This window comes from Macaca nemestrina, chromosome 12 (assembly GCF_043159975.1).
Source record: "Macaca nemestrina isolate mMacNem1 chromosome 12, mMacNem.hap1, whole genome shotgun sequence".
In the NCBI taxonomy this organism is placed as follows: Eukaryota; Metazoa; Chordata; class Mammalia; order Primates; family Cercopithecidae; genus Macaca; species Macaca nemestrina.
In genome coordinates this window covers 2,299,839-2,326,459 of record NC_092136.1, presented here as the reverse complement: position 1 = coordinate 2,326,459, position 26,621 = coordinate 2,299,839, and the positions used below count along the sequence as shown (strand labels likewise).

The window sequence follows — 26,621 nt, the reverse complement described above, 5'->3', positions numbered from 1 at the left end:
GCTGGACAGGCCTGGTAGCATGCCTGACGTTCCTTCTTTATTAAATGACGGATTCAGGATGTTGTGATTACAGTTGGAGGTGACTGTTAGAAAGGACAGGTGCATGAAGGCAGAGAGTGCCCATAGACTCGGCTCTCGAACCGGGGCAGGAGGGAACAAGGTGAGCTGTGCAGCCCACAGGACGGGCGGGCTGGGTGGACACAGCCCCCCAGGTCGGCCAAGCTGAGTCTCTGGGCGAGTGGCTCCCAGGAGAGGCCTGGCTGAGCAGGCAGAACTCCCTGGGACCCCAGGGGCAGAAGGACCCCTGCCCTCCAGTCCCCAAGGCCCAGGCCCGTCTCCACTCACACACGCCACCTACATGTGACGTCAGCCCTGAAAAGGTAACAGGAAAGTTCAGAACAAAAACAAAACCTCAAAAGTAAAAAGGCTACGTATAGCAGAGTAATACCGGAAACGTTATATACACAGGCGGTGATGGCCCCCTCAGAAGTGTCCGGGTCACTTCGGGGGCACTGCAGAGGTCCCTGCGGCCAGAGCTGCGGGGCCTCAGTACACGGAGCTGTTCCGGATGCCACAGCACAGCACCATGCTCAGGATCATCTCGAAGATCTGCGGGAGGGTGGTGGGGCGCTCGGTCAGCATAGGGCCCTGAGGAAGGGGCAGCCCAGAGAACAGGCCCTCCGCCCCCACCCTCTCACCATGATCACGGCGACCACGATGGCAGCAATGCCGATGAGGTACAGCTTCCCGGAGAAGAGCTCATCGATCTTCTGGTGGCAGTCCTTCTGCAGGGTGGCCAGGCGCGTGTGGTCAGGGACCGGGCCTCAGCTCCCGGCTCCCTGTTGTCACTCAGTAATCCGCGGTCACCACAGAAAGTGCAGAGGGGAATCCCGGAAACAGCCCCCACCCGCCACCCACCTCGGACCAGGTGGGTGCAGCGGCCCGGCCTCTGCCAGCTTTCTATTTTCCACCCTTTTTAACATAAACGCGAAATACCTGGGACACACTGTGCCCTTTTCCCCTGAGATCACGATCATTGGTGTCACTAGACCCCTACAGCATCACTGATGTGCACCCACTGACGACTTTCACTGAGGCCTCAGCAGGCAACTTCCACAGGGCACTGTACGGCCTGCAGGCCCTGCCAGCTACAGGCTGTCAGGGGTATCCACACCCACAAGTGCACACGCGGAGCTGGGGGTGCAGGTGAGTTCCGCCCCCCCAGAGCCTCCACCTTCTTCACCCGGCATGCGCAGCGCAGGGCGCCTGCCTTCCTCGTGGGCCAGATGCAGTCCCACCCCTACCCTCCCAGCAGGGCAGCCCTGGCAGGGGCCACGCCACCCAGCGTGGTCGCTCCCCGTGGGGCTGCCGTGTGACCTGCCGACTCCACCCAGGGGCTGGGCGGCGCGAGGGGATCAGGCGCGGCCCCGGCGGCCTCGCACACCTTGAGGAGGTTGCTGATGATGTTGCTGCCCGAGGGACACAGATTGTTCTTGAGCACTGAGGTGGTCAGAGCGGCCAGCGTGCTGGAGCCACAGCAGTCGAGCTGCACAGAGCGGGGGTTCGAGGTCAGCCCTGGACGTGCCCGGGGGATGGCGGCTCTGGGGAACCCACGGGGAGGCGGCCAGGGGTACGCAGCGCTCCCCACTGCAGAACGCATCCAGGGGCCGGCCTTCTTCCTCCTCAGCTGCGCTGCTCAGAGCTTTCCACACCCTGGGCCAGCCTGGCCCACTAGGTTCCCACCCGAGGACCGGTTGAGCCCAGGGGTCCTGGAGGTCCCAAGGGCACCCCTCCTGCTCCTGAGGTCTGGGCGGAGGCAGGATTTGTTCAGGATGAGACACTCCCCAGCCGGGTTCCCGCAGCCCTGCTCCCCGCCCTCGCCCCCGCGGGCCGCACCGTCTCATGGAAGGTCTTGACCACGGCCTTGGCGTTGTTGGCGTCGTCATCCACCACGGCCTGCTGTAGGGCCTGGTCATAGAACTGCTTCACATCCTTGGCGATCTGGGGGAGCGATGCGGTCACATGCACGGGGGGGCCTCCCCCACCTTGCCCCCACCCCACCCCGCCCCGCCCCAGGCGGACGCACTTTTCCCAGGCTCTCCCTGGGCAGGGTGGCTTCGAGGCCAGACCCCAGAGAACAAGGACTCTGCACTCTCAGCTGCCCAGGGGGTGTTGGGACACGGGAGCTTGGCCTTGTGCTCAGCCCCAATGCTGCCTCCTCCATAAAGCCCCTGGAGATCCTCCTAGCACGGGGGACCCAGGAGGAGCCCAAAGAGCTCCCACAAACCATGGGTCAGCCCAACCCCCACCCACGACAGGAGGAGGGTGCCACCCTCACCCACCCCACCCGCGACAGGAGAGGAGGGTGCCCCCCTCACCCACCCCACCCGCGACAGGAGAGGAGGGTGCCCCCCTCACCCACCCCACCCGCGACAGGGGAGGAGGGTGCCCCCCTCACCCGCCCCACCCGCGACAGGGGAGGAGGGTGCCCCCCCACCCGCCCCACCCGCGACAGGGGAGGAGGGTGCCCCCCTCACCCGCCCCACCCGCGACAGGGGAGGAGGGTGCCCCCCCACCCGCCCCACCCGCGACAGGGGAAGAGGGTGCCCCCCCACCCGCCCCACCCGCGACAGGGGAGGTGTGGCGGGTGAGGGGCACACCCACACACCCAGGCTCACCTGGTCCTTGTTGACAAAGCCCCAGATGCCAGCCGCCACCTCACAGGCAAACAGGATGACCAGACAGGTGAAGAACTGGAGCCAGGCAGTGGCCAGAGGGAGGAAAGAGAGCAGGCTGTGGGAAGGGACCTGGGACACACACCCAGGTGCCAGCCGGTGTGTGTGTGAGGGGCTAGTGGGAGTCACCAGCCCACGACCTGACGAGGAGTGAGCAGCTTGTGTGGAGCCCTGGGGCACAGAGACTAAGACTCAGTCCAGGAAGGAGCCGTCAAAGCCCACGATGTCCCCACGCAGCACCAGGCTCCGCAGGACGGGGTGGATGGGGCGGGGCGTGAGGTTTGGGGTCACAGGCTGGTGAGTCCAGGATGTCTGCAGCCCCCAGGGAGGCGTGTGCAGCAGCATTACCCCTGACTGCCCTTGCTCCTGCTCCCCACAGGAAGGGGGAGCCATGGGATGTGCCTCAGTTTCCCCCACTGGAGACAACGGGCACAGGCTCCCTCTTCCTGGACTGGCCAGGCCCTGGATGGCACAGCCAGGCCTGGGCTTCCCACTGGGGGCGGTGTGCCCGGGACGCTGAGGCTCGCCTCAGAGCTAAGGCTTGCTCCCTGTTATATTTGTGGCTATTTTTTGACAAAGAAAAGCGGTCACGTAGGAACTGGCCACGATGGAGATCAAGCATGATGGGATTTAATTTAAAAACCAAACAGGAAAACCAGGGCACAGGAGCCACCTCCCCCAGAACTCTAGGTTCCGCCCTGAGCACCAGCTCTGGCCCCTCCTCAGGGCTAGACGCAGCCCCCAGCCCCTCCCGGGCCCCGGCGTCTGCAGCCCGGGACATGAATCCCCAGTCCTCCCTGCCTTACCGTCCCCAGCAAGCACTGGGATTCCTGGATGGCCCCGTAGCAGCCCAGGAAGCCGACGAACATCATCACAGCGCCCACAGCGATGAGGATGTAGATGCCTTGTGGGGAGAGAGACACCGGTGGGTGCCTGCACACTCGTCACAGCCCAAGACCCCGGAGGGTCCTGGGTGCCGACCCCACCACGGGCCGCCCAGCTGGGAAGATGTGGGGTTGCTGATGGCCAGGGATGAGCGGCGAGGGACCCCACATCCCAGCCCGGCCTGGTGAGTTCTCTGTGCCTCAGCTACCTCTCCCATGACACAGGACGGAGACTGAGGCGGCCACGTGGGGACTGTGCACCTTGTGAGTGCTCTGAGTGCTGGTGACAGGTGCTTCGCAGGGATGACACCTACGGTGTGGCCCACAGCCTGCCACCCGCCACCCACCACCTGCACCCACTCCCAAAGCCTCTGGGACTGGGCGTGGGGTGGGAGTGGCATCAGAAGGCACAGGGTGGGCCCCGCTGTAGGCTGGGGTTGAGGGGGCAGCCCAGGAACCGGAACCGGAACCAGTGCTGCCTCCCCAGTGTGGTGCGAGAAGAGGGCGGGGGGCCCTGCTGGCTCCTGCCCCCGATCTTGGCTGCACAGCAGCACTTCGGTTATGGGACCTGCGTTTGAACCTGGCTGCTGTGTGGGCGGATGAAGTTGGCTTCCTAGGCCCTGGGCTGAGGGCTGAAGCCCAGCACCCCACCTGGGACAGCTGGACCAGGACATGTCGGCCAGCCCTCCCGAACTCCCCCACGGCCCCTGGCTGGGCAGCACACACCTGGGGAGGGAGAAGGCGCCGTCCAAGGGTGGGGGGCACACTGTGGGCCCGAGACACGGGCCTGGCCACCCAGACAGGGCCCTGTACCCTCGGGACAGCTGTTAGTGTCTCTCAGTGCCTGCCCATTCCCCTATCCCTCAGCAGGCGGGACTGTCCCCTGTCGCTGCGGCAATGCAGAAGGCAGCCCAGGCCCCCTCCTCACAGCCAGGCCCATTGTCCCTGCCCAGCCAGTCCAGGGGAGAAGGTGCCTGGGGCAGGACCCACCGCCAGGCAGAGAACACACCCAGGTCTAGGGCTTGGCCACCCAGCGTCCTGCCTGATCAGATGAAGCCACTGCCAGCAATGCCTTGCAGGTGGCCACCTCCTTATGGGCACAGCGCCCAGGAGCCAGGTCTCCCTCCCCTCAGGCCCTGACACTCCTGGGTTGCAAGGTTGGGTTCACTCAGGGGTGCAGGTCAGGAGGGGCGCATTGCCTTTTTTGGTCCTGACAGGAGGTGGGAGGCCCAGGGCTGCCGGACCCCCTGCCAGGCCCGAGCCCCACCCCAGGCTCCTCTCCAAAGCCCTCAGGCCTAACCCACCGCACCCGCAGCGTCTCTGAGGGGAGTGAGCCCAGCAAACCCGCCCTGTTCCCAGCGCTGGGAAAAAATGCCCTCGGCAGGGCCCAGCCCGCATCGGGGACAGCGAGAGGCTCCAGAAGGCCAGTTCTGGGATGGGCAAGGACTTGACGGCCAGAGAAGATCCAAGCGGTCTCCGTCCAGTGGGGACCCAGGCAGAGCTCATGTCAGAGGTGACGGGTCCTGTGGTCGTGTGGCCAACACCACAGCAGGCTCCTCCAGCCCAGGGAAACCACAGCCAAGGACCGAGGGTGGGCGGCTCTGGGGCTGGAGCTCTGATGTGACCACGGTGACACCATGCGGGTCAGACCCTGGCTTCCAACATCAGCCTTGCCCTGGCACTGTGAAGGCAGCACCACTGCCCCATGGGGCCTCAGCACAGCCTGTGACCTCTGCTTCTGCCGAGAGTGGGGCGCAGGAAGGAGGCCTGGCATACCTCTCTGGGGTGTCCCCTGTCCTTGCCCCAGCCCGAAGCTTAGTGACCCTTCAGCTCCTCTCCGGCCACACGGGGCGGGACGCCGGTCCAGCAGCAGGAGCTGCTCCAGCCACAAGGCTCGGCCGCTGGGTGCCTGGAGAGTGACGCCTTCCAGGAACAGCTGCCTCACACCCAGCGGCCCCAGGTCCTGGAGAAGGGGGCAGCCCCTCCTGTCCCTGGACAGGAGTACGAGGAATGTGCTGGGGGCAGCCTCGTTCTAGGCCAGGGATGCTGTGGTTGTCACTGGCTGGACTGGTGGCCCTGGAGGACAAGGCCCAGGATGGCTGGGAGGACCTTCTGGACCCCAAATAGCCCTAATGATCTGGGGAGCGGGGAGGAAGAGGCCCGGGAGGGGCCCCCCAGGAGAGATGCACCCTCGGAGATAGGAGGATGCTGGCCAGGCTTTGCTGCCCACAGCCCAGGCACACGGGCAAAGCTAAGCCAAGTGCTTCTGAGGACGCGGGCAGGAGCGCCCCAGCTGCGTGCGGGGGGTGTCTCCACACGAGCCCCCGGGACAAGCAGCCTTTCCCATTCTCCTGACACACACCTGTGAGGGCACCACGCCCCGAGAGAGGCCAGGAACCTATGGGCAGGGTCACGGGACCCTCCCCAGAATCGGCTGGGCCCAGAAACCCTCTGTGGGCCACAGGCTTCTGTCTCTGGGGAGGACAAGGACTGTCCCTGTTGACACCGTCTGGACCCCAGCACCAGCCATCTGACCCATGAGCGGGGTATGGGGAAGACGGAGCGGGCACGCCGTGTGGCCTGGGCCCTCACCTGGCCCTGGGGTGACTGCACAGAGGCGGGACGGTGCAGGTGTGGGGCCGTTTCCGGCCTCCTGGGGCCCCGGTTCAGCAACCAAGCCAAGCAGCCTCCGTAACTGGTGGGGGGCCTGGCCCTACAGCTCCAGGCCTGGGGCACCTGCCGGCTGAAGGAAGCCCTGAAGACTGGGGACACACAGGCTGCCCACCCCACCCACCCCTCAGCTTGTGAGGGCAACAGGGCCATCCCAGAGGCCTCCTCTAAAGGACAGAAGCATCTCAACAAATGCTCCCAGAGCCCCACCAGCACCAGCCCTGCCAGGGGCACCAGGAGGAGGGGTGCTGCTCTGCACAGTGAGACGGTCCTCTTCCTGCTCCGGGCCTTGCCCCTCCCCGCCTCCTCCTCCATCACTTCTGCTCCTGGGGGTGGGGAGGGCAGCTCAGTCCCCCACACGCAGTCTAATAAGGCCGCAAGGTGCAGCTGCCTGCAGAGGCAGCTGAGTCACACCAGCCTCTGGAGTGTCTCCACCCCTCCCCGCCCCCTCTCCACCCCTGCCCTGCCCCCATCTCCACCCCTCCCCTGCCCCCTCTCCACCCCTCCCCTGCCCCCTCTCCACCCCTCCCCTGCCCCCTCTCCACCCCTCCCCTGCCCCCTCTCCACCCCTCCCCTGCCCCCTCTCCACCCCTGCCCTGCCCCCTCTCCACCCCTGCCCTGCCCCCTCTCCACCCCTGCCCTGCCCCCTCTCCACCCCTGCCCTGCCCCCTCTCCACCCCTCACTGGATTCCATCCCTTGAGCTCCATCCCTCCCTCCCTCCCTCCCAGGCTCAGTGCAGCCCAGGCATCCAGCCCCACCCTTCCCCGGGAGCCTCCCCTGAAATAACCCCACACTTAAAATAAGCAAGCTCTCGACACAGTCCCTGCGCAGGCCTGGCTGCCACCCCCTGCCCTGGCTCAGGCCAAAGGAGCCAGCAGGCCACAGGCCCACCTCCATTTCAACCCTTGTGCCCAGAGCCGTTTCCAGGGCCGCCTCCCTGCCCAGATATGCCATGCCTAACTGCCTTTCACCCTCCATGTCCTCACCCAAAAGGCTAGGCCCTGCCTCCTCCTGGAAGCCCTCCCCGAATGCGTCTGCGGCCACATGTGCACTCACCTACGTAGAAGGTGTTGGGCGCAGGCTTGTCTCCCAGCTCCAGATACAGGAGGTTGGTGGTCTGCGGGTCATGGCGGAGCCACAAGGCTACACCCAGGATCACGCCTCCAGCCAGCTGGGAAAGAGCGGGAACGGTGTCACATGTACCAAGAGGACTGCGCCTGCCCCACACGCGCAGCCTGAGCAGCCTCCTGCCTTGCTGAGCCGCCCGCTGGCTCCCGAGCAGGGACCAGGTGTCAGCTCTGCTGCCCTGGTTTTCGCAATGCCCCGAGGAGCCCCGGGAGTCAGGAAGCATGAGGCAGGTGCTTTGGCCGCCATCTTCTTGGAGCCTGGCCCTGCCCTGCACCTGTGGAGTGCGACTCCAGCACAGGACTGCCAGGAAGATACGGGACGCCGGTTCAATCTGCCTCTCAGATGAAAACGGAATACTTCTTTAGGATAAGTGTGTCCCAAATATTGCATGGGACATACAAAAAAATAATCTAGTGTTTATCTGAAGTTCAAGCTTAATTGGACACCCTGTAGTTTCACTTTCCACATCTGGCCAGAGGTGATACCAGGACCTGAGCATCCCGGGACCACCACACCCTCCTGCAAGGATGTGGTACCACCCCAAGAGTTCTGAGCTCGCTGGGGCACTGCCTCTGTCTGGGGGTGCTGAAAACTCTGGGGTGGGGGCACCCCATCTTTGCTGCCAGGAGGAGGGAGTAGGATTTGATGTTACCGGGCCAAGCTGTAGGCACCAGGGCCTGCGGGGTGTGTGGGATACATCCCTGCTGCCATCAGCCCTGGGAAGGGAAACGGGAGGAAGGAAGCTGCTGTGGTTTCCAAGATGGGCTGGGGGAAGGGGTGCACAGAAGCCGGCGCAGCACTGCCGCTCAGCAGCTGGGGCAGGAAGGGGGCTGTGCTGGGAGTCTGGCCGGCGGGGATGGGGCTCAGAGAGGAGAGGCCCTCAATGCCAGGTCGTCCTGTGTGCACACAACCAACTCTAGCCAGGTGGGGTCTACCCTTGAGACTGGGTCCCAAACCAGGCCCAGCTCAGCCCACTCTGATCATCCGACCAGGCCAGGCACGTGCCCTAGGCCCCCCTCCGCACGCACCAATTCCTCCTCTCTCCCTAGGGGCAGTGCCCAGCCCTCTGGTGGTGGGAGGGGACACAGGCTTTCTTCTGTCCCTCGTGCCTAGCACCATGCAGGGCACACTGCGGCCATGTGATCCCCATAAATGACCAGTGGCCCTGAGTCCTGCTGCCCCTACCCTCCACTACAGGACCCCTCGGCCTCCTGCTGCCCCTACCCTCCAATCCAGGACCCCTCGGCCTCCTGCTGCCCCTACCCTCCTCCACTCCAGGACCCCTTGGTCTCCTGCTGCCCCCCACCCTCCTGCACTCCAGGACCCCTCGGCCTCCTGCTGCCCCTACCCTCCTCCACTCCAGGACTCGTCGGTCGCCTCTTGCAGATGCTCCTCCCTGCTAGATGGGATGGGGATTGGGTCCCCTTCAGACCCCTCCTGGGGTTTCTTCCCGCCCCAGGCATGAAACATGGCCCCACAACCCTCCAGCAGCCTGGGAACAGTGCATCTCTAGGACACAGTCAGTTCCAGGGTCCCTGGTCCACAATAGGAGGCCCTTGTTGCTGGACAGTCTGGGTGGGTCAGGCTTTACCCCCTGCTGCCCCAGGAGGACAGTACGAGAATCCCCTAAAACCCAGTCTGGCAGACAGCCGTGCGCAGCACTCAGGCAGGGACCACCCACGCCAGGGCGTTCTAAAGAAGCCTGTGGGGTCAGGGCCCCACAAGTGTGGCCACCATCCAGCTCCCATTGGCCTGGGTGAGTCTGCCTTCCTCCTCCATGCCACTCTCACAAAGGGCCAGGCCCTGGGGGCTTCCTGGAGGAGGAGGCAGGGGGACACAAGATGAAATCAGCCAGGTGAGGAGACACCCGGGGCGATGAGGGCACAACTTCCCCAGCGGAGAATGTCAGCCCAGAAGGCAGCTGCTCCCAGAGCTGAGTCGGAATGCTTGGCTCTGCCACCAGCTGGGTGCCAGGCAGGTCCTGTCCCAGCAGCTGAGGCCTTGCCTCACCAGCACCAGGCGCCGACCCCACCACAGATGCAGGGCTGCCGGTCAACTGCAGAAGAGAAACCGAAAGCTTAAAAAAAAAAAAAGAAGAGAAACTGGGAGCTGTACCCAAGACCACCACCTGGACAGCCCCACTCCTGCTCCAACGGCCCTGCCAGGGAAGCAAGGCCCTAAGGTGGGGGTGGGCAGGGGACTGTGCCCAGCAGAGTGTGAGCTTCGGGCCCCAGTACCATGGCCCACACCCAAGGAAAGCCCTGAGGACTCCCCAGGCAGGCCGGTCTAGGGCCTCGGTGAGGGTTCGGGTGGGTGGAGGAGCTGGGGGCTCTATACCTCTTCCCCCTTCCCCTCACACTCCTGCCTCCCCTCCTCTGGGACCTAAGCTGGGCCTGGCAAACAATAAGGCCAGAGGGGGCTGGGCGTGGTGGCAAGCGCCTGTAATCCCAGTACCTTAGGAGGCTGAGATGGGAGGATCGCTTAAGCTCAGGAGATTGAGGCTGCAGTGAGCTATGATTGTGCCACTGCACTCCAGCCTGGGTCTCAGAGCGAGGCTCTGTCTCCGAGAAAAAAATTATCCAGGTGTGGTAGCTCACGCCTGTAATCCCAGCGCTTTGGGAGGCCGAGGTAGGAGGACTGCTTGAGGCCAGGAGTCTAAGACCAGCCTGGGCAACATATCAAGACCCCATCTCTACAAAAAGTAAAAATAATTAGCTGGGCATGGTGGCATATGCCTGTGGTCCCAGCCACCTGGGAGGCTGAGGTGGGCAGACTGTGGGCCCAGGTGTTGGAGGCTGCAGTGAGCTGTGACCACAATGCTGCTGCACTCCAGCCTGGTGGGGCTCTCACCCCAAAGGGGTTGTTGGTGGTCCCCCGTAGCGGGGCTGCCAGAGCACCTTCTCCACGCACCCGACACAACCACCTGGGCTGTGGTTTCTCAGACCTTCTTCTGAGGAGCTGTACCTCCTGCCCTCCTATGGGAGTTTCAACTCAATTTTCATACTTTGGTTTAGAGAGGATGGCAGCCTACTTCCCCTGCCCAGGCCCCAGACTGAAGCTCTTCCGTGCCGAGGGGAAGGTGTGTTAGAATCACCGAGGGCCCGACGGGCACCTGTGGGCAGTACTGGAAGCCATCTGGCAGCTGGGACCCCAAGTGTGCCCCTCACATGACAAGGCCCCAGGGAGGCCAGGGGCCCCCGACTTCCAGAATCCTGCAGGAGCAGACAGCTCCTAGTTCTTCTGGGCCCATTACACCCGTGGGAGCACAGGCAGGGTCGTGGACAGTGCAGGAGAGGCAAGAAGGGTGGGGGCTGGGGGGTGGCCCCAGAGAGCCTGGCTGTCCTCACCCTGTTGCCCTCCTGAGCTGGCTCCATCTGCAGCCTGGTGGGAGGAGGTGGCGAGGCCGAGAGTTGCCGTGGTAACTCTGGCTTCCTCCAGGGCCTCTGAAAACATCGCTTATTTTGTTTTGAAACTGTGGTCCGGAGACCGTTTTGAGAGCTGTTCCAGGACAGAGTGGGGCAGGTGGATGGGGGAGCCTCATCCCCACAGAGACCTGGCGACAAACCCTGACTCAGCCACAGAAGCTGCGGGGCCGCTGGAAGGGTCCCTGGGCTCCCTGTGCCTCAGTGTCCCCCTCTATGAAACAGAGCTGATCCTGGAACCGTGCCTGGCTCGGAAGCTGCTCCATAGGGGCTGATCCACCCCACGCCCTCCCTGGCTGGGCAGGGACCACCTCTCCTCTAGCCTGGGCACTGAGGGGATGACCCCATCTAATGGGCACAACGTCCTAACAGAAAGGTAGTGACAGCAAAGCTTAGCCTAAACCCCAAACCTGCTAACGGTGGGACTCCAGGCCGCGTTGCAGCTCCTTGCTGGGCTCTGGGAAGGGGCTTCTTTTCAGACTCCAGGGCCGTGTGGGGAGGCTGCCCCCAGACAAGCCCCGGCCCCAGGCCTCTGCTGAGGGTTGCAGGGAAGGCTGGTCCTGGCCTGCAGGGCCTGGAGGAGCCTGGGTCAACACCAGGAAGGACCCGAGGGCCCATGTGACTTTTAATAGGGCAGAACAGCTGGGCCAGGAGGGGGTGGGCAGGACAGTGGGAAATGGGGGTGACGCCAGCCTGCCCACCTCAATTGTCCCCGAGGCTACCAGAAACAGTCGGGAGCCACCCTGGGTGGAAAAATGGGGCAGGAAGGAGTGCCAGGCACTGGGCAGAGGCCTCACCTGGGCCTTGGTCTTCCCAGCCCTAGCATGGACCCACAGGGGGCCGCGCCGAGCTCTCCGGCCTTCAGCAGGGACCCTGAGCTGGAGCTAGGTGACAACAGTGGTGGTGATGGTCACCCCCAGTTTCTGGATGAGGAAATGGAGGCGGAGGGGCTCCCCTAGGGCCACCTACGAGGGAGGGCAATGGCAGCTCCAAAGCCCCACGCCCCGTGGTGGGAAAGGCAGAGGTGCCCCTGCCCCATAACAGACCCCACGTGGCAGGACTAGAGTTCCCCAGAGTCAGGAACGCAGAAGCCACCTGCTCTCCAAAAGACACGGGGCAGGGCCTGGTAAAGGACCTGTGCCCTGAACGTATGCAGAGCTTTCCAAACTCAAAAGCAAGCAAACCGACAACCCAAGCTTTACAAGATGGGCAAAAGACAGGAACAGACACTTCCCCATAGAAGATACGCACACAGCAAATAAGCACACGAAGAGATGCTCCACCTCGCTAGGGACCAGGAAACCCAGGTCAAGCCGCAGCCACAGCCTGAGCACACCCGGAGGATCGGCTGCCATGAAAACGACCAACCACAGCACGTGCTGCTGGGCGAGGCGACTGGGGCGCACGCAACGGGGGCTGTAAAACGGTCCAGCCACCTTGAATAACAGTTTGGCAGTTATGTAAAACTGCTGCTTAAGTGGTGAAACCCACATTCACATGACCCAGCTGCTCCACGCCTAGGTATTTATCCAAGAGAGATGAACTCAGGTTCACACAAGACTTGTACACAAATGTTCTAGCAACGTTTCTTGTAAATGCCCCAAACGGAAATAACCCACATGCCCACTGACCGGTGAACGGGTGGACCTGGGGGTCATCGCGGCCTTGCACGCGTGGGTGCAACCCTGCTCGGCAATAAAAAGGAACAGACGACGGGCACGCCACAGCACGGGTGCAGAGACGACGGGCACGCCACAGCACGGGTGCGCCTCTGGGTAATTGTGCTGAACCAAAGACGCAGAACAGCAACGGTGCACGAGGGCCTTCTGAGTTCACTTGTTGAAATGCATGCTGTGTGCACCCACAGCGAGGGCCTGTGGTTGCCCTGGGACGGGGAGGAGGGGCAGGAAGCAGGGATCCCAAGGGTCCCAGAGGCGCTTGGGGAGTTGGTGATGGTTTCACAGGGGTATAAATCTGTCAAAAGTTACCAAGTTGTTCCCTTTAAACATCTGCATTTACTGGGTGTCAATCACGTCTAAATAAAGCTGTTTGAAAAGCCCCCACATCCCAAGTCCCTGATGACTGAACTCCTGGGGGCCAGTGTTTCTTCTGGGCCCCAAAGGCCCCAGGCTGCCATCTTGGTGCTAACTTCTTCCGAGGCGGAGCCAACGCTTCCCAGGGGCAAGCAGCAGCGTGGGAAACACCAAAGCCGTGTCCTTAGAAGTGCAGTCTTAGGATCAATCAGAGTTAGGACTGGAGTAACTATGGAGCCCGGATGTCAGTTAAAAGAGAGTCCCGCTTTCATGGTGATGAGGTAGAGGGCAGCCCAAGGCCCTGGCTGCTGAGTGCCTTTCACCTAGGTGACCTCAGGCCCATCTCAGCCTCTCTCTGCCTTGTCTACAAACCAGGAAATAAAAGCGCAGAAGCTGACACCCACACAACTCAGCCTGCACAGCAGCACCCGGCTCTCCAACACAGGCGCCATAAGCGCTGGAATCTGGACCTCCTGTCATCCCTCTCCCCACAGAGACATCCATACAGGCACCTCCCTGCTCAAAGCTTGCCTGTGGGACGCCTCTCTGCCACCAGCTCCCACCTCCTAAGATACTCCAGGCTCTGGAGGTGCCCGGCTTCTGAGATGCCCTGCCCTCATGATGTCCCGCCTCCCAAGTGGCCCGGCCCCAGAGATTCCCCACCTCCCAAGACACTCCACCTCCCCAGATGCCCCACCTCCCGAGGCGCCCCACCTCCCGAGACGCTCCACCTCCCCAGATGCCCCATCTCCCGAGGCGCCCCACCTCCCGAGGCGCCCCACCTCCCAAGACACTCCACCTCCCCAGATGCCCCACCTCCCGAGGCGCCCCACCTCCCAAGACACTCCACCTCCCCAGATGCCCCACCTCCCGAGGCGCCCCACCTCCCCAGATGCCCCACCTCCCGAGACGCCCCACCTCCCGAGACGCTCCACCTCCCCAGATGCCCCACCTCCCGAGATGTCCCACCTCCCAAGACACTCCACCTCCCCAGATGCCCCACCTCCCGAGACACTCCACCTCCGAAGACACTCCACCTCCCGAGATGCCCCACCTCCCCAGACGCCCCACCTCCCGAGGCGCCCCACCTCCCGAGACACCCCACCCCACAAGATGCGCTGCTGGGGGTTGGGGATGGAGGGTGGCCCTCAGGATGGAGCCCAGGTAACCTGTGGGGTTCCTGGAGGGCTCCTTGCAAGGCTACTGAAAGCAGTGTTTGTAACTCTATGAAGGATTGTTTCTTTCTCCTTCCTGGGAATTAATAAATAACAGAATCGACTTCAAAAGGGGGGGCTGCCAAGCACACTGGGTTCCTGCCCAGCCTGTCCGCTGTTTCCAAGAAGCAGCTGAAAGGGAGCAAAAGGCAGCAGGCGCTGCCCAGGCAGGCCGAGGGCAGCTCCCCTACCCATGCCAGCTGCCCGCTGCCCCCGCAGGCCCCAGACAGCCGGGAGTCAGAACTTCAGGTGGGAGCTCTCCACGCCAGCACACACACCCCCACAGCTGCAGGAAGGGACAGGGATCTAGTCGCTGCACCCATACCTTACTCCCACCCAGACGGGCCAAGTGGTCACCCCAAGTGCTGCCCAGGCACCCCAGTGGGGGACGAGGACGATGGTACATCAGCTCACCCACCTTTACACAGAGGCCAGGCGTCTGTGTGTCTCTAGCCCAGGCCCTCCCTTGATGCTCCTGGGGAGAGGGGTCACCAGGCAGGGCCGTACTGCGGGCTCTGTGCCTGCTCACCCACCCCAGGGACTGCACAAGCAGGAAACACACTGGGAAAGGCCCATTTGGTTCAGCCACTGGGAGGTGCCGGGGCCTGAGACACCCTCTCCAGGAGGACAGTGAGGCCCTGAGGTAGGAAGGAAGGGAAGAAGTCTCCTTGGAGATACTGGGTGAAGGAGGGGAGCAGTTCGCCAAGGTGCTTCCAGGAAGGGACGCTGGGGGCCAGAGGTGAACGGCCCCTCCAGCCTGGGTCCCTGCAGGCCAACCCCTCACTCTCCGCCCACCAAGAAGGGGCAGTGCCAGGCCTGGGTGTGGAGGTTGGGGACAGGGCCAGACTCCTCCCTGGGTGATGTGGGGCCCTCTCAGGCCCTCCTAGGTGGTGAGCAGCTGCCCCTCCGACCCCATTGTGGCCTCCAGGGCCGGGAAGGCAGCATGGAGGGAAGAGGAGCAGGAATCCTCTCCTAGGCCAGGAAGCGGAAGCTCCACTCACAGGGCCCCTGGCCCCTGGCCCCGAGGAAGCCGCCTGTCTCAGCATCTAAAAATAGGTGTCAGGCGAGGATGCTGGCCTTCGGGCCCCGCCTGCTGGGGGGATGTGAGGAGTCATTTCCCTCAGGACCAGGAGGATGGGCACAGGCTCAGAGGATGCTGGTGTCTCCCAGGCATTGGGGGTGGTGGGCACCGGTGCCCCGAGGACCAAGCCCCTTCCAGGGCCAGCTGTTCCCAAGGCAGGGAAGCCAGGAAGTCCCTTGCTCCACTCTAAGCCTATCCCTGCTCTGGGAAGCTCCTCCACCTCATTGGCCCCTGTAGGAAGGGTGTGTCAACACAGTCCCAGTGACCCACTGGGGAAGAGCCAGGCAAGGGGCTGTGGGGTGGCTGGCAACCCCAGGGCCATGTGCTTCAAAGAAAAAGGTCTGGGTGGGCCACTGCTCCCGAGGGAGGGTGACGGGAGGCGGGAGATGGGTGGCCTCAGGCAGAGGACCAGAGAGCAGGTAGAGGGGCCCAGGGCAGCTCAGGGGCTCCAGCTGCACCTGAGATGCTGCCCAACACAGCCTGGTCAAGAGCCAGTACCTGCTCCCGCCTGGGTGTGGCCACCCACCCCAGAGGCACCCCACTCAGCTGGGGCTCCTCACAAGCCACCACTCTGGAACCGTGGCTTCCTTACTGCCCAGTGGGCCTGATAATCACCAGGCAAGCCTGGGGCGGTGTGGGTGGCTCCAGGCTCGGAGCCTGCCCAGCGCAGAGTGGGGACTATTTCCTTTGAGCTGCCTTCATCTTCTCGGGGACAGAAGGAAAGACTGTTCCATGCAGCCCCAAGGTCAGGCCGAGTCCCAGGGGGTGGAGGAGTGGCCTGCGGCTGCCCCATCTACTGTGTGAGAGGGTGAGCTCCCAGGGGCCCAGGATGGGGTGGGGGCTGGAGTCTGTGCTTCCCAAACCGTGGCCCCTCGGAAACCCCTGGGGTCCCACTCAGAAAGGAGCTCCAGGATCAGGACTGTTCTGGGCCCCCATCAGCCTGGATCCTTCACCTGTCCTGGGGTGAGCCTCATGCCCTGTCATGTGTTTTACCTACGCTGTTACCTGGGGTTGAGCTTTGAGGTTAGTTCTACACCGCACTGGATATCATGCTCCTGGCAGGCTGTGAGGGGCCTGGTCTGGCTGAGAACAGAAGTGAGGACCCCAGGCTGCCCGCCTGCCCTGATCCTGGAGCTCCATGTAACACAGCACAGGGCGCCCTGCGGGGTCCCCATCACTCAGCCCTCTCCCTCCCATCCTTTACCTTCTCCGAATCGCACCACTTCCATAACTGGGAGCCCAAGGGGCTGAGGAAGAGGGAAGCAATCACTTTCCAAACGTAGTGGAAGGGCACAGCTCCAGACAGAAGGGCAAGGCGGGGTGCGGGCGTGAGCCACCAGCCTCTGGCCAAGCTGGACGCAACCTCTTCTCAGGCCCCTGGCATTTGGCATCTCACACCTGGACTCTCGAAGCTCCCCTGCTGGGGCACTCGCATCCGGGAGAGAGGCACTTACGAGCTCTGCGCCCCTGGCCCCCCAGCCCTACCGCACCTCCTTGAGCCCGCAGCCCTCAAACACCTCGTGTGGGGAGTGGGGGGCAGCTGCCTTCTGGCCATCCTAAGGCCATGGCATTGGTGGCTAGCACAGGATGCCTACAGCCCCGAAAGCGAGATCCAGCTGACCTTCCATGCCCTTGGGCATGGCGCCTGCCTGAGGGGACTCCTCCAGCACTGGGGGCCTACCTGGAGGACCCTCAAGGGTCTCTCATGATTCAGCACCTGCTCTGCAGCCCAGGTTGGGGGGCTTAGTTTGGGCCCAGAAACACAAAGAATGTGTGTGCAGGGCTGGGGGACACTGAGTAAGTCCAGAGGTTCCTGGAAGGCTGCCCAGCATACCAGGTGCCACTGCATCCTACCAGGCAGGTGGGGACGACTCGGAAGTGGAGATCACTGAAGCCCATTTCTGGGTAAGCCTGGTTCTTCTTGCCCAAAGGGGTGCTGGGAACAAGTCAGACACCTGCAGGGGTGGAAGACCACCCAGCACCCACGGTGCGCCCAGCCAGGATCACAGGGAGGTGGGGCCCAAGCAAGGGGCAGGGTACCTGGCTCCTCCCAGCCCCACCCCATCCCCAGGGTCCTCTCCAATCCACAGCCGGCACGAGGGTGACCACCTGCTCCCTCGCACAGGTGCCTGGACTCTAAGCCTTATTGACTCTATGAGCAAAGCTCTTCCCGTGGTGGGATTTCAGGTATAGAAATAGGGGATCGTTTGGGGTCTGTCTCCCTGTCTGGGCTTGGAAGCAGTTATGAGATAGGGATTGGGGGTGAACCAGATTTCTGAAAGTTGAGCTGAACTGGGTGCTGGGGCGGGTGTAGGAGAAGGACCCTCAAACCCAGGAAAGAATGGAGGGCTTTCGGGCACACACCCTGGTGCACTCAGGGAGGGTGGGTGACTTGTCAGCACGCGGTAGAGACACAGCCAGCCAGAGGGGCGACCAGGAAAGTAGGCCCACACCTCCTTGCTTTCGCTCTGTGCCCTGCACTTCTGGACAGCCTCACTGGGGCCAGTCTGTAGCAGGGACAAACCACAGACTTCCTCTTCTCAGCCTGCTTGCCCCAGTGACCGTTTCCCCAAAGCTGTGCAGTCAGACAGCCTGGGAGAGCCAGGGAAAGTCCACACGCCCACTTGGTGAAACCAGGCACAGGATGTCCTAGCCCCCCTCCCCCACAGTGCCTGCCAGGGTTGCAGCCCCTCTCCCGGAAGGACGGCAACAGACCTGCCAAGTGACAGTCATGCGCTGTCTGGAAGCGAGAAATACCCGTTAGTGAGGCTTCTAATCAGTCTCTTTCCTGGCCGGGTTTGGCTGCCCTGCCACTGGGAGGTGGCCACCAGCTGCATTCGGTTGGGGGAGCAGCCAGTCCCAGGCAGGAGACACAGCTCTTCTCCCTGCGGGGACCGGTGACACCTCTCCTGGGCTCCCTGGCCAGCCCCCGAGGAGAAGACTCTTATATCCATTTCACAGAAGAGGAAGGCAAGGCTCCCATGGGCCAGTCCCCTGCCCCTGCCCCGGGACACAGGCTTTCTTGCCCTGCTCCTGGCAGCAGTGGGTCTCAGGTGCCAGCCGCCTCTGATGGAGGCTCCCAGACCCACCCAAGGGACAGGATTTCCACGCTGCTTGGCCAGGGTGTCTGCAATATCTTCCCCGCTTGGGCCAGCCCCGCACCCAGGGAGACCAGTTCTCATTGGCCCCCAAAGCGGTCAGGGCGCAGGTGCACGCTGCCCGGACCTCCCCCTCGCACCTTGGCTCGGGAAGTGAGACAGCAAGAGTGTGAGTGTGTGTGCAGGTGGGAGTGAGGGTGTGTGCACATTCGTGTGTGTGAGTGCCTGTGCGTGTGTGGGGGGGCTCCTTTCTGTGAAAGAGGTCAGGCTACCCCAGCTGCCTTCTCCCACAGGCAAGGCCTTTTTCCTCTCTAAAATGGAACTTTTAACAAGCGCCCCATCCAGACACGCATTGTCAACCTCCTCCCCACCAGCCTCCCCTGAGCCCACGGGACTGCACTGAGTCCCTCTGGGCCCTGCAGGGTTCCTGCAGCCCCTTCCCCACTGCACATCCTGCCTGCCTGGGCTGGGTTCTCTGAGGCAGGGGTCCCTTTGGACCCTTGGCCAACCCCCACACCCTGAGCCCTTCCTGTACCAAGCCCCCTGTCAACACTCAGGCATGTCAGTGAATCCACCAACAACGCCAGGAGGCAGGCTCATTGAGGGCCCCCACTGCAGACGGGGGAGGCCAAGGCCCAGGACCAGGGCAGTGTGGTGGGGACTCCACTGAGGGAGGCCCAAGCCCATGGCACTGTGCTCTCAGCCACACACCCTGCGACACCACGGTGGAGGGGGGTCCACCAGGGTGGTGCCCACCAACCTCACCTCACCCAGCCTGGCATTCCTGGCTACAACAGAGCCCCAGTGGATGGGTGGGTCCACAGTGACTGTGAACGGACTCAGTTCTCAATGCTTTGCGGGGAGCGGGCCCTGGGGAGAGGAGTGATGAGGCCTTGGAGACATTTCCTTGAGCCTTAATAACAAGCATCCCTGGGATGCGTCAGGTCTCCACCCCAGCTGCCTGGGAAACTTCCAGGCCCGCCGTGGCGACACTCCCGGGGGACTGCCAGGGAGACCTCTCAGCCTGGGCAGGCAGGAGGGACTCACCCAGCGGTGACCCAGCGGTGACGCATCGTCCAGAGAGCAAAAATCCACCTCCAGAGAAGTCCCCTTCCCTGACTCCCCTTCAGCCCCCGCCCCCAGGCCCACACTCTCCTCATCAGGGGATGGGGCTCCAGGGGCCGGCAGAGGGACATCCTGTGTCCCGTGCCTCTCCCACATGCCTGGGCTGAAGCAGGCCACCACTAAGCAACGGCCGAGGTGCCAGGGCTGTGCCTGGGGAGGGCAAGCCCCTCCCAGATGGCCTCGCTGCCCCCACTGCCAGGGCAGAGCCAAAGGCTACAGTGACTCCCACCAGTGTCCCAAGCAGACTGTGCAGAACAGTCGGTCTTGGGGAAGGTGGGATGTGACCGCCCCACTCCTCTCCCAGCTGAGAGTTCAGTTCAGCCTCTGTCCTTCCCCGTCCAAACAATCTCCCTGCCCCAGATCCGCACTGGGATCCTCACAGTCCAGATGGGAAACAGATGTCTCTGGTCCCACACGCTGGCTCCAGGGGCCATTTTAAAAGTTTGCCCTCCCTGCCTCAACTTGAGAAACACTCGGTCCACTGGGACATCAGCCGAGTCTTCCACGAGGAGGGGGTGACAGCCTGGGGGGACACGGGGAGGGGCTTGCAGTGTCTGCCCAGGGGCGTGGCCGCGGGGAGGCCACCATCATGGACACCCACTCCAGTCCTTCCAGGCCAAGAAGGGATTTCCACCCCCTCCCCAATTCCAACACTGACAGGAAATGGAAACAAAAGGCGAAAGCCCATCAGTCACTTCCCAGCAGCAAAGACTGCGGTCAGGAGAAAGCCATTCTCAGCAGGAGACCCTCCTCCACCCACGTTGGCACCCAAAGATGCCCAGCGTGGGGGCCCCTCTTTCCAAAGCAGCGGCCCCACTCCCAGACCCTGCCATCCACTCCAGGCCCCTGGTGCCACTCTCTTCCTTGTGCCAACTCAGAACCGCGGGACCCCACTCCTGCAAGGCCTCCAGAGCCCTTCTGGGAGGAGGCCTAGGCTGGAACGTGTCTGGGTGAGGAGAGGGAGATCGGCCCCCAGACAGGACAGCCAGGGTGCGCGCACCCCAGCTTTTGGGCCATCCCAGCGGTGACGTCCTTTTAGGCGCGACCCCCGGGAAGGTCCCGGGTGGTGACAGCAGACTGGCGAGTTAGCTGGGCTGGGGAGAGAGTGAGGCGGATCGCCCCCAACCTCGGGCAAAGTGTGCGCCCCCGCCCCACCATCCAGGGGCGGCGGCCCTTGATGAGCTCATGGGGGCGGGGCGCCAGGAGTCCCGCCCGCGAGCCCCCCCTTCGTCCCCGCGAAGCAGCAGTCCGGAATCCGCGGCCAGGGACCCGCGCAGGCCCCTCCTCAGCTGAGGGGCGGCCGGGTACTCGGGTCCCGGCCCGCGCCCACCGCACCCATCACTATCACTTAGCGGGAACTGCCCGGCGGCCCCCAGAATCCCCGGCCCGGCCGCAGAGCTGGGCCCCCGCGCACAGAGGCCCCGAAACTCGGCTCGCAGCCCTCAGCCCCAAAGTTGGGGGACGCGGCGGCCCCGGGCGACCCCCCACCCCGCTCCTGGAGCCCACAGGTGGCCCCACAACTTCGCGGCCCGCGCTGCGCCCGCGGGGCCTAGCACGCGGCCGCGGGACCTGCCCGAGGTGGGGTGTGTGCCCGTCCCCTCCCGCCCTGGCCCCCGGCCCAGCCCTTACCCAGAAGACGAAATTGAAGACGAAGAGCAGGTACTTGATGCACTTGGTACACCCCTCCACTCCCATGGCGACGCGGGCGGCGGGCGGCCTGCGGGGCGCGGGCCGGTCCTGGGAGGCGGGCGGGCCGGCGCGGGGCCTGGCGGGCAGCCGGCAAGGGGGCCTGGCGGGCCTAGGGGCCTCGGTGCGAAGAACGGGGCGCGGGGGCGCGGGGGCGCAGGGGCGCGGGGGGCGCGGGGCGCCGGAGGCCTGGCCGGATGCGCGGTGGGGTCGTCGCTATCTCCGCTGCTGCGCGCTCGCTCTGTGGCCGGGCGCGCGCCCCGCTCAGCACCACTTATAGGACGCCTCGGTCCCGCCCCCCGTAGGCCCCGCCCCGGCCAGCTCGCGCCCCGCCCCCGGCCCCGCCTCCCGTCGCCAGGGCGCGCATCGGAGGGGTATGGGGGCGCTGCACCTACCCCCAACTTGGCGCGTTTCGGCCAGGACCTCAGGGCCCGGGTGCACCGTGCTGGGCGCGGGAGGCGTCCCTAAGCTGCTGTCGCGCTCCGAGCCCCCGAGGGGGTGGCAGCAGGGCCGCGCCTGAGGACAGGCATGCAGCGTCTGCCCAGGAGTGCAGGCCCGGTGCCGGGAGAACAACCTATTCCTCCCTCCCTCAAGCACCTTGGACAATCTGGGAGGGCTCCCCAAAGGAGGTGAGCACCTTGGACAATCTGGGAGGGCTCCCTAAAGGAGGTGATGCCACAGTGGTTGGCTTTGCAGAGACAGGAGGGTTTGCTCACATTGCTCTCCGGGGCTGGAACGGGGGCAGGCATGAGGCCCCCTAGTCAGTGTTGGCCTCAAGTACAGGCAACCAATCCCTGTCCCATGGAAGGGAAGAATTGCTGACCCATGCTGCAGGAGTCTGCATCTGAAAAGGTCACTGGGCCCTGAGAGGGCAGCTCCCAGACCAGTGTGAAGTGTCCAGGAGGCCAGAGCCACCTATAAGAGAACCTCCAGATATTGCATCTATTTCATCCACATCCTGGTTGTGTCGTGCCCCAGGGATGCCAGCCTCACGCTGTGGCTCTTCCTGTAGGTGTGGGGCCAGGCCCGCTGCACTTACTGCTTTGGGCTAATGATTCAGAGTGAGGGGTGCTTCCTGCCCAGAGGAAGGAGTGAAGGCCTTCGCAGGAGATGACACACCGACAAAGGTTTCCCATGTCCTCTCCAAGAAAACTGATGGACAACAGGGCTGCGTCGTGGGCCGGAGCTTACCTGGGAACCATGTGGAACCAGGTCCGGAGAACCGTGCTCTAGCTAGCTCGTCTTAGCAAATGTCGTCCAATCCAGTGCTAACTGATAGAACCTTCTGCAATGATGGGAATGTTCTGTAGCTGGATAACCCCTGGCACAAATGACTACTGGGTACTGGAAATGTGGCCACAAGGAACCGAATTTTTCATTGTGTTTCATTGTAATTTAAATTCACATGGCCCTGGGTGGCCAGTAGCGCTCACATTGGACAGAACAGCTCTATTGTAATCATCTGTGCTCTACCAGTTTTCTGGGTGGTTAGTTTGTAAACTGGTTTTGGCTTCATGCCTGCATAAGAACTACAAGCACGAATTTATGCCTGGTTTTACATTTTGTGCCTGTCAAAGTGACATTATAAGAAAAGACACTATATGGTCACTTGAGAGTCTTTGAGGATTCTTTTTGTTTAGAAGGGAATAGACAAGGGTTCCAGTGTGAGGAAACATTTCTCTGGATGTCCTGGACACCTGCTCTCCCATCAGCTCCCTGCTGTCCCCAGTGATGGGGACATTTCCCGCTAAAGGTGTGGGCTGTGTCCTCAGCAGGGGGAGTTGGGTGGAGGGAGACATTGACTCCACTTTCAGGAAGTGGGAGGAGGGGCAGATCCGTGCACACTGTGTCCTTGACCACCAGCCTCAGAAGCAGGCCATGCCCGGCCAGCAGCCAGCATGCCTGTCCTCTTCAGCCATGCATCAAATATTTAGTGGGTGCCTGCTGTGTGCCAGGCACTGTTCCAGGCCCTGGGTGTGGGAGCCAGGCAGCAGACCCCTCTCCTTGAGGACCTGCCGCTCTGGCGGAGATGACAGGTGTCACAGCACGATGGTCATATCAGTGCTGGGGAGGGAGGGAATTCCTAGGATGCTTGCTAGAGGGTCACGGGGTTGGAGCACTTCTCAACCACGGGGCTGGGGCACTCCAAGTGCAGAGGCTTGGAAGAGCCATGATGGATCCAGGCCCTGATGCCTGAGAAGGAGTCAGCCAGGCGGAGCCGGGGAGGAGCACTCCAGGCAGACCGGTGAGGCTGGAGGAACACAAGCAAAGCAAGGGCCTCAGAGCGGACAGAGCCAGGGGAAAGAGGCTTGACACAGGTCAGGGGCAGGTGCAAGCCTAGGAGGCAGGGGGGCTGGCCTTGGGACCTGGAGGCCAGAGGAGGGCTGCATTTTATTCTGACTGTAGTGAGGTGATGGAGGGCTTCATGGGCCTGACTTCTGATTGCAGGGGCAGCAGCCTGTCTCAGCTCCAGAGTGGAACTCACGTTCACAGGCACTTGCAGGCTCACAGGGAGGACTGGCTACGAGGAGGTAGGAGGACCACTTCGCAGGGCCTGGGTTGTGGGAGCACCACATCTGAAGTGCCCTTCCCAGCGACCCACTGGTGTGACCTCATGGGGACCTTGGGGATCCCATGGCTGACATGGCTTGTGTCTGTGTGATACTGGGACAGTAGGCACCCAGGAGTGCATCTGAAAGGGTTCCTGTTGTGGGCTGGGCCTGGTGGAGCTTCCATCCTGGCTCCAGGACAAATATCCAGGTGGACTCTGTCAGAGGATGAGGGGGAGAAAGAGGAGGGGCTTGCCCAGCAGCCCGGCCTGGGATGGGAGCACCACTCCCTGGGCCTGCCCTGCCCAGGCTTGCCCCTGAGAAGGCTTATGCCTGGGGAAGGTGGAGCTGCTGGAGCAATGTGGGCACAGCCGGCGGCATGTTGAGGAAGGGCAGGCGTTTGTAGCCCAGCTGGGCTTGTGTAGGAGTCTTCCCGTCCCTGTGACTTCAGGCTGGTCGCTCAGATTCCCCATCTGCAGAAGTACCATCTCCCAGCATTTTGGGACAGGTAACATGTGCATATATTCCCATTGCACTTGGGGGGCAGGGCCTGGCCTGTGGGAGGCACCAGGTCCCTGGCTCCTTGAAGCCATGTTTGACAGAGACCTTTCCCCCTGGTGTGAGGTGACTCACAGCCCCAGTGGAGTACACCTTCGGTTGGCGGAGCTATTCATGAGACCCCTGTGCCTTGATTTCTCGTGGAATACGTGAAGATCACTCAAATGAGGACAAGCAGAGGCTATTTCTGCAGTGCTCACTCTAGCAGGGAGTCGGCCACTGGCACTCGTGTTGGGCAGACACGCACAGGCAGGTTGGGGAGTTGCACAACTTTCTATTAAAAGGGGTGGCAGAAGTGTTTGGATATTATCAACACCCAAAAAGCAACCAAGGTAATAAATACGCCATATCAATAGAATAAGGGACCGAAACCATACGATCATCTCAACAGACGCAGGGGAAGCACCCAAACAAAAGCTCACACTCTTCCCTCATAAAGAAGCATTGAACTCACTAGAAATGGAAAGGACCTGCCTCCACCTGATAAAGAGCACTGACAAAAATACCCCAGCTAATGTGGTGTTCAGTGGTGAAAGCCGGGTAGCTCTTCCCCTGCGATCAGGAGTAACGTGGGGTGAACACTCCCCGCTACCATTCAACACTGTCCGGAAGGCTCTGGCAGGGCAATTAGGTAAGAAAAAGATGTTAAGGGCACCCATATTAGAAAGGAAGAAGTAAAATGCTATGTTGAATATCTGTGCCCCACCCCAGTGTTGAAATTCTTACTTCCCAGGTGATGGCATTTGGAAGTGAAGCCTTTGGGAGATTAGGTTATGAGGTCAGAGCCTTCCTAAATTGGATTAGTGTCCTTATAAACGAAGCCTTAGAAAGACCCTGGGCCCCTTCCTTTCACTATGGCGGACACAGTGAGAAGACAGCTATCTGCGAACCCAGAAGTAGGCCCCGACCAGACACCAAACCTACTGGTGCCTTGATCTTGGACTTCCCAGTCTCCAGAACTGTGGGAAATACATTTGTGTTGTTTATAAGTCACTCGGTTTATGGCAGTCTGTTGTGGCAGCTCAAAGGGACTAAGACATAAAACTTTCTATTTGCTGGTTATATGACATCATATATAGAAAATCCACTAAAAACTTTAAAACTAATAAACATGCATAGCAATGTGGCAGGATACAAGATCAATATACAAAAATCAATTTTATTTCTATACCCTAGCAATGAACAATCCAAAAACGAAATTAAGAAGACAATATTTATAATATCGGCAAAAAGAACATACCTAGAAATAATTTTAGCAAAAGAAGCGTAAAACTTGTGTACTGAAAAATACAAAATATTTTTGAAAGAAATCAAAGAATATTGAATTAAATGGAAAGATATCCTGCAGTCATGGATCAGGAGACATAATATTGTTAAGATGGCAAAACTCCCGAATTCATCTATAGCTTCACAATCTCTATCAAAATCCCACCTGTCTTTTTACAAGCTGGTCCTCCAATTCATAAGGAAATTCATAAGGAAATACAAGCGTTTTGTATTTGTATTTTAGAAGAGCCAAAACAATCTAGAAAGAGAAGAGCAAAATTGGAGGGCTCACATTTCCTGATTCAAATTTACTGCAAAGCTACAGTAATCAAGACAGTGTGGTACTAGCATAAGGATAGGCATACAGATCAATGCAGTAAAGTTGAGACTCCAGAAACAAATCCTTGCATTTATGGTCAATTGATTTTTTTTAAGACAATTCAAGTGCAGCAGTGAGAAGGGGGAAAGAGTAGAACGAGGTGTTCCATCTGTAGGTGACTGTGAACAATCAATTGCGATAACTCACTGCCTTCAGACCAGCCATCAGTTGATTTTTGACAAGGGTGCCAAGACAATTCAATGGGGGAAGAAATAGTCTTTTCAGAAAATGGTGCTGGGACAACTGGATATCCATGTGCAAAAGAATGAAGTTGGACCCCGACCTCATGCTGTGCACAAAAATTAACTCAAAATGGATCATAGACCTAAATGTAAGCACTAAAATTATAAAATCCTTAGGAAGGCCAGGCGCAGTGGCTCACACCTGTGATCCCAGCACTTTGGGAGGCCGAGGCGAGCAGATCACCTGAGATCAGGAGTTTGAGTCCAGCCTGGCCAACATGGTGAAACCCCGTGTCTACTAAAAACACAATTAACTGGGCGTGGTGGTGGCGGGTGCCTGTAATTGCAGCCACTCGGGAGGCTGAGGCAGAAGAATCACTTGAACCCAGGAGGCAGAGGTTGCAGTGAGCCGAGATTGCACCACTGCACTCCAGCTTCAGCGACAGAGACTTTATCTCAAAAAAAAAAAAAAAAAAAGAAAGGAAAAAGAAAATAAAAAATAAAATCCTTAGGAAAGGACATAGGAATAAATCTTGGTGAACTTGTGTTAAACAATGGTTTTTAATATGCACTACCAAAAGCACAGGCAACAAAAGAAAAAATAGAGAAA

General features: G+C 61.2%; 1 protein-coding gene and 1 long non-coding RNA gene across 4 annotated transcripts in view; one reads left to right on the top strand and one right to left on the bottom strand.

The window, feature by feature from the left end:
* Positions 1-546: 546 nt before the first annotated feature.
* CD81 (CD81 molecule) lies at positions 547-21,086 on the bottom strand. The gene is given in 8 exon segments (NM_001305901.1): positions 547-609; positions 699-785; positions 1,445-1,546; positions 1,897-2,001; positions 2,679-2,753; positions 3,542-3,639; positions 7,347-7,461; positions 21,021-21,086. Coding segments are annotated over 8 exon segments (711 nt in total).
* Positions 21,087-21,717: 631 nt separating this feature from the next.
* LOC105469775 (uncharacterized) overlaps positions 21,718-26,621 on the top strand; it is a 42,295-nt gene continuing 37,391 nt past the window's right edge. For all 3 annotated transcript variants that reach the window (XR_980071.2, XR_980068.2, XR_980072.2), the window contains exons 1-2: positions 21,718-23,395; positions 23,526-23,608. This is a non-coding gene — a long non-coding RNA (uncharacterized lncRNA). The remainder of the gene's footprint in view (positions 23,396-23,525; positions 23,609-26,621) is intronic.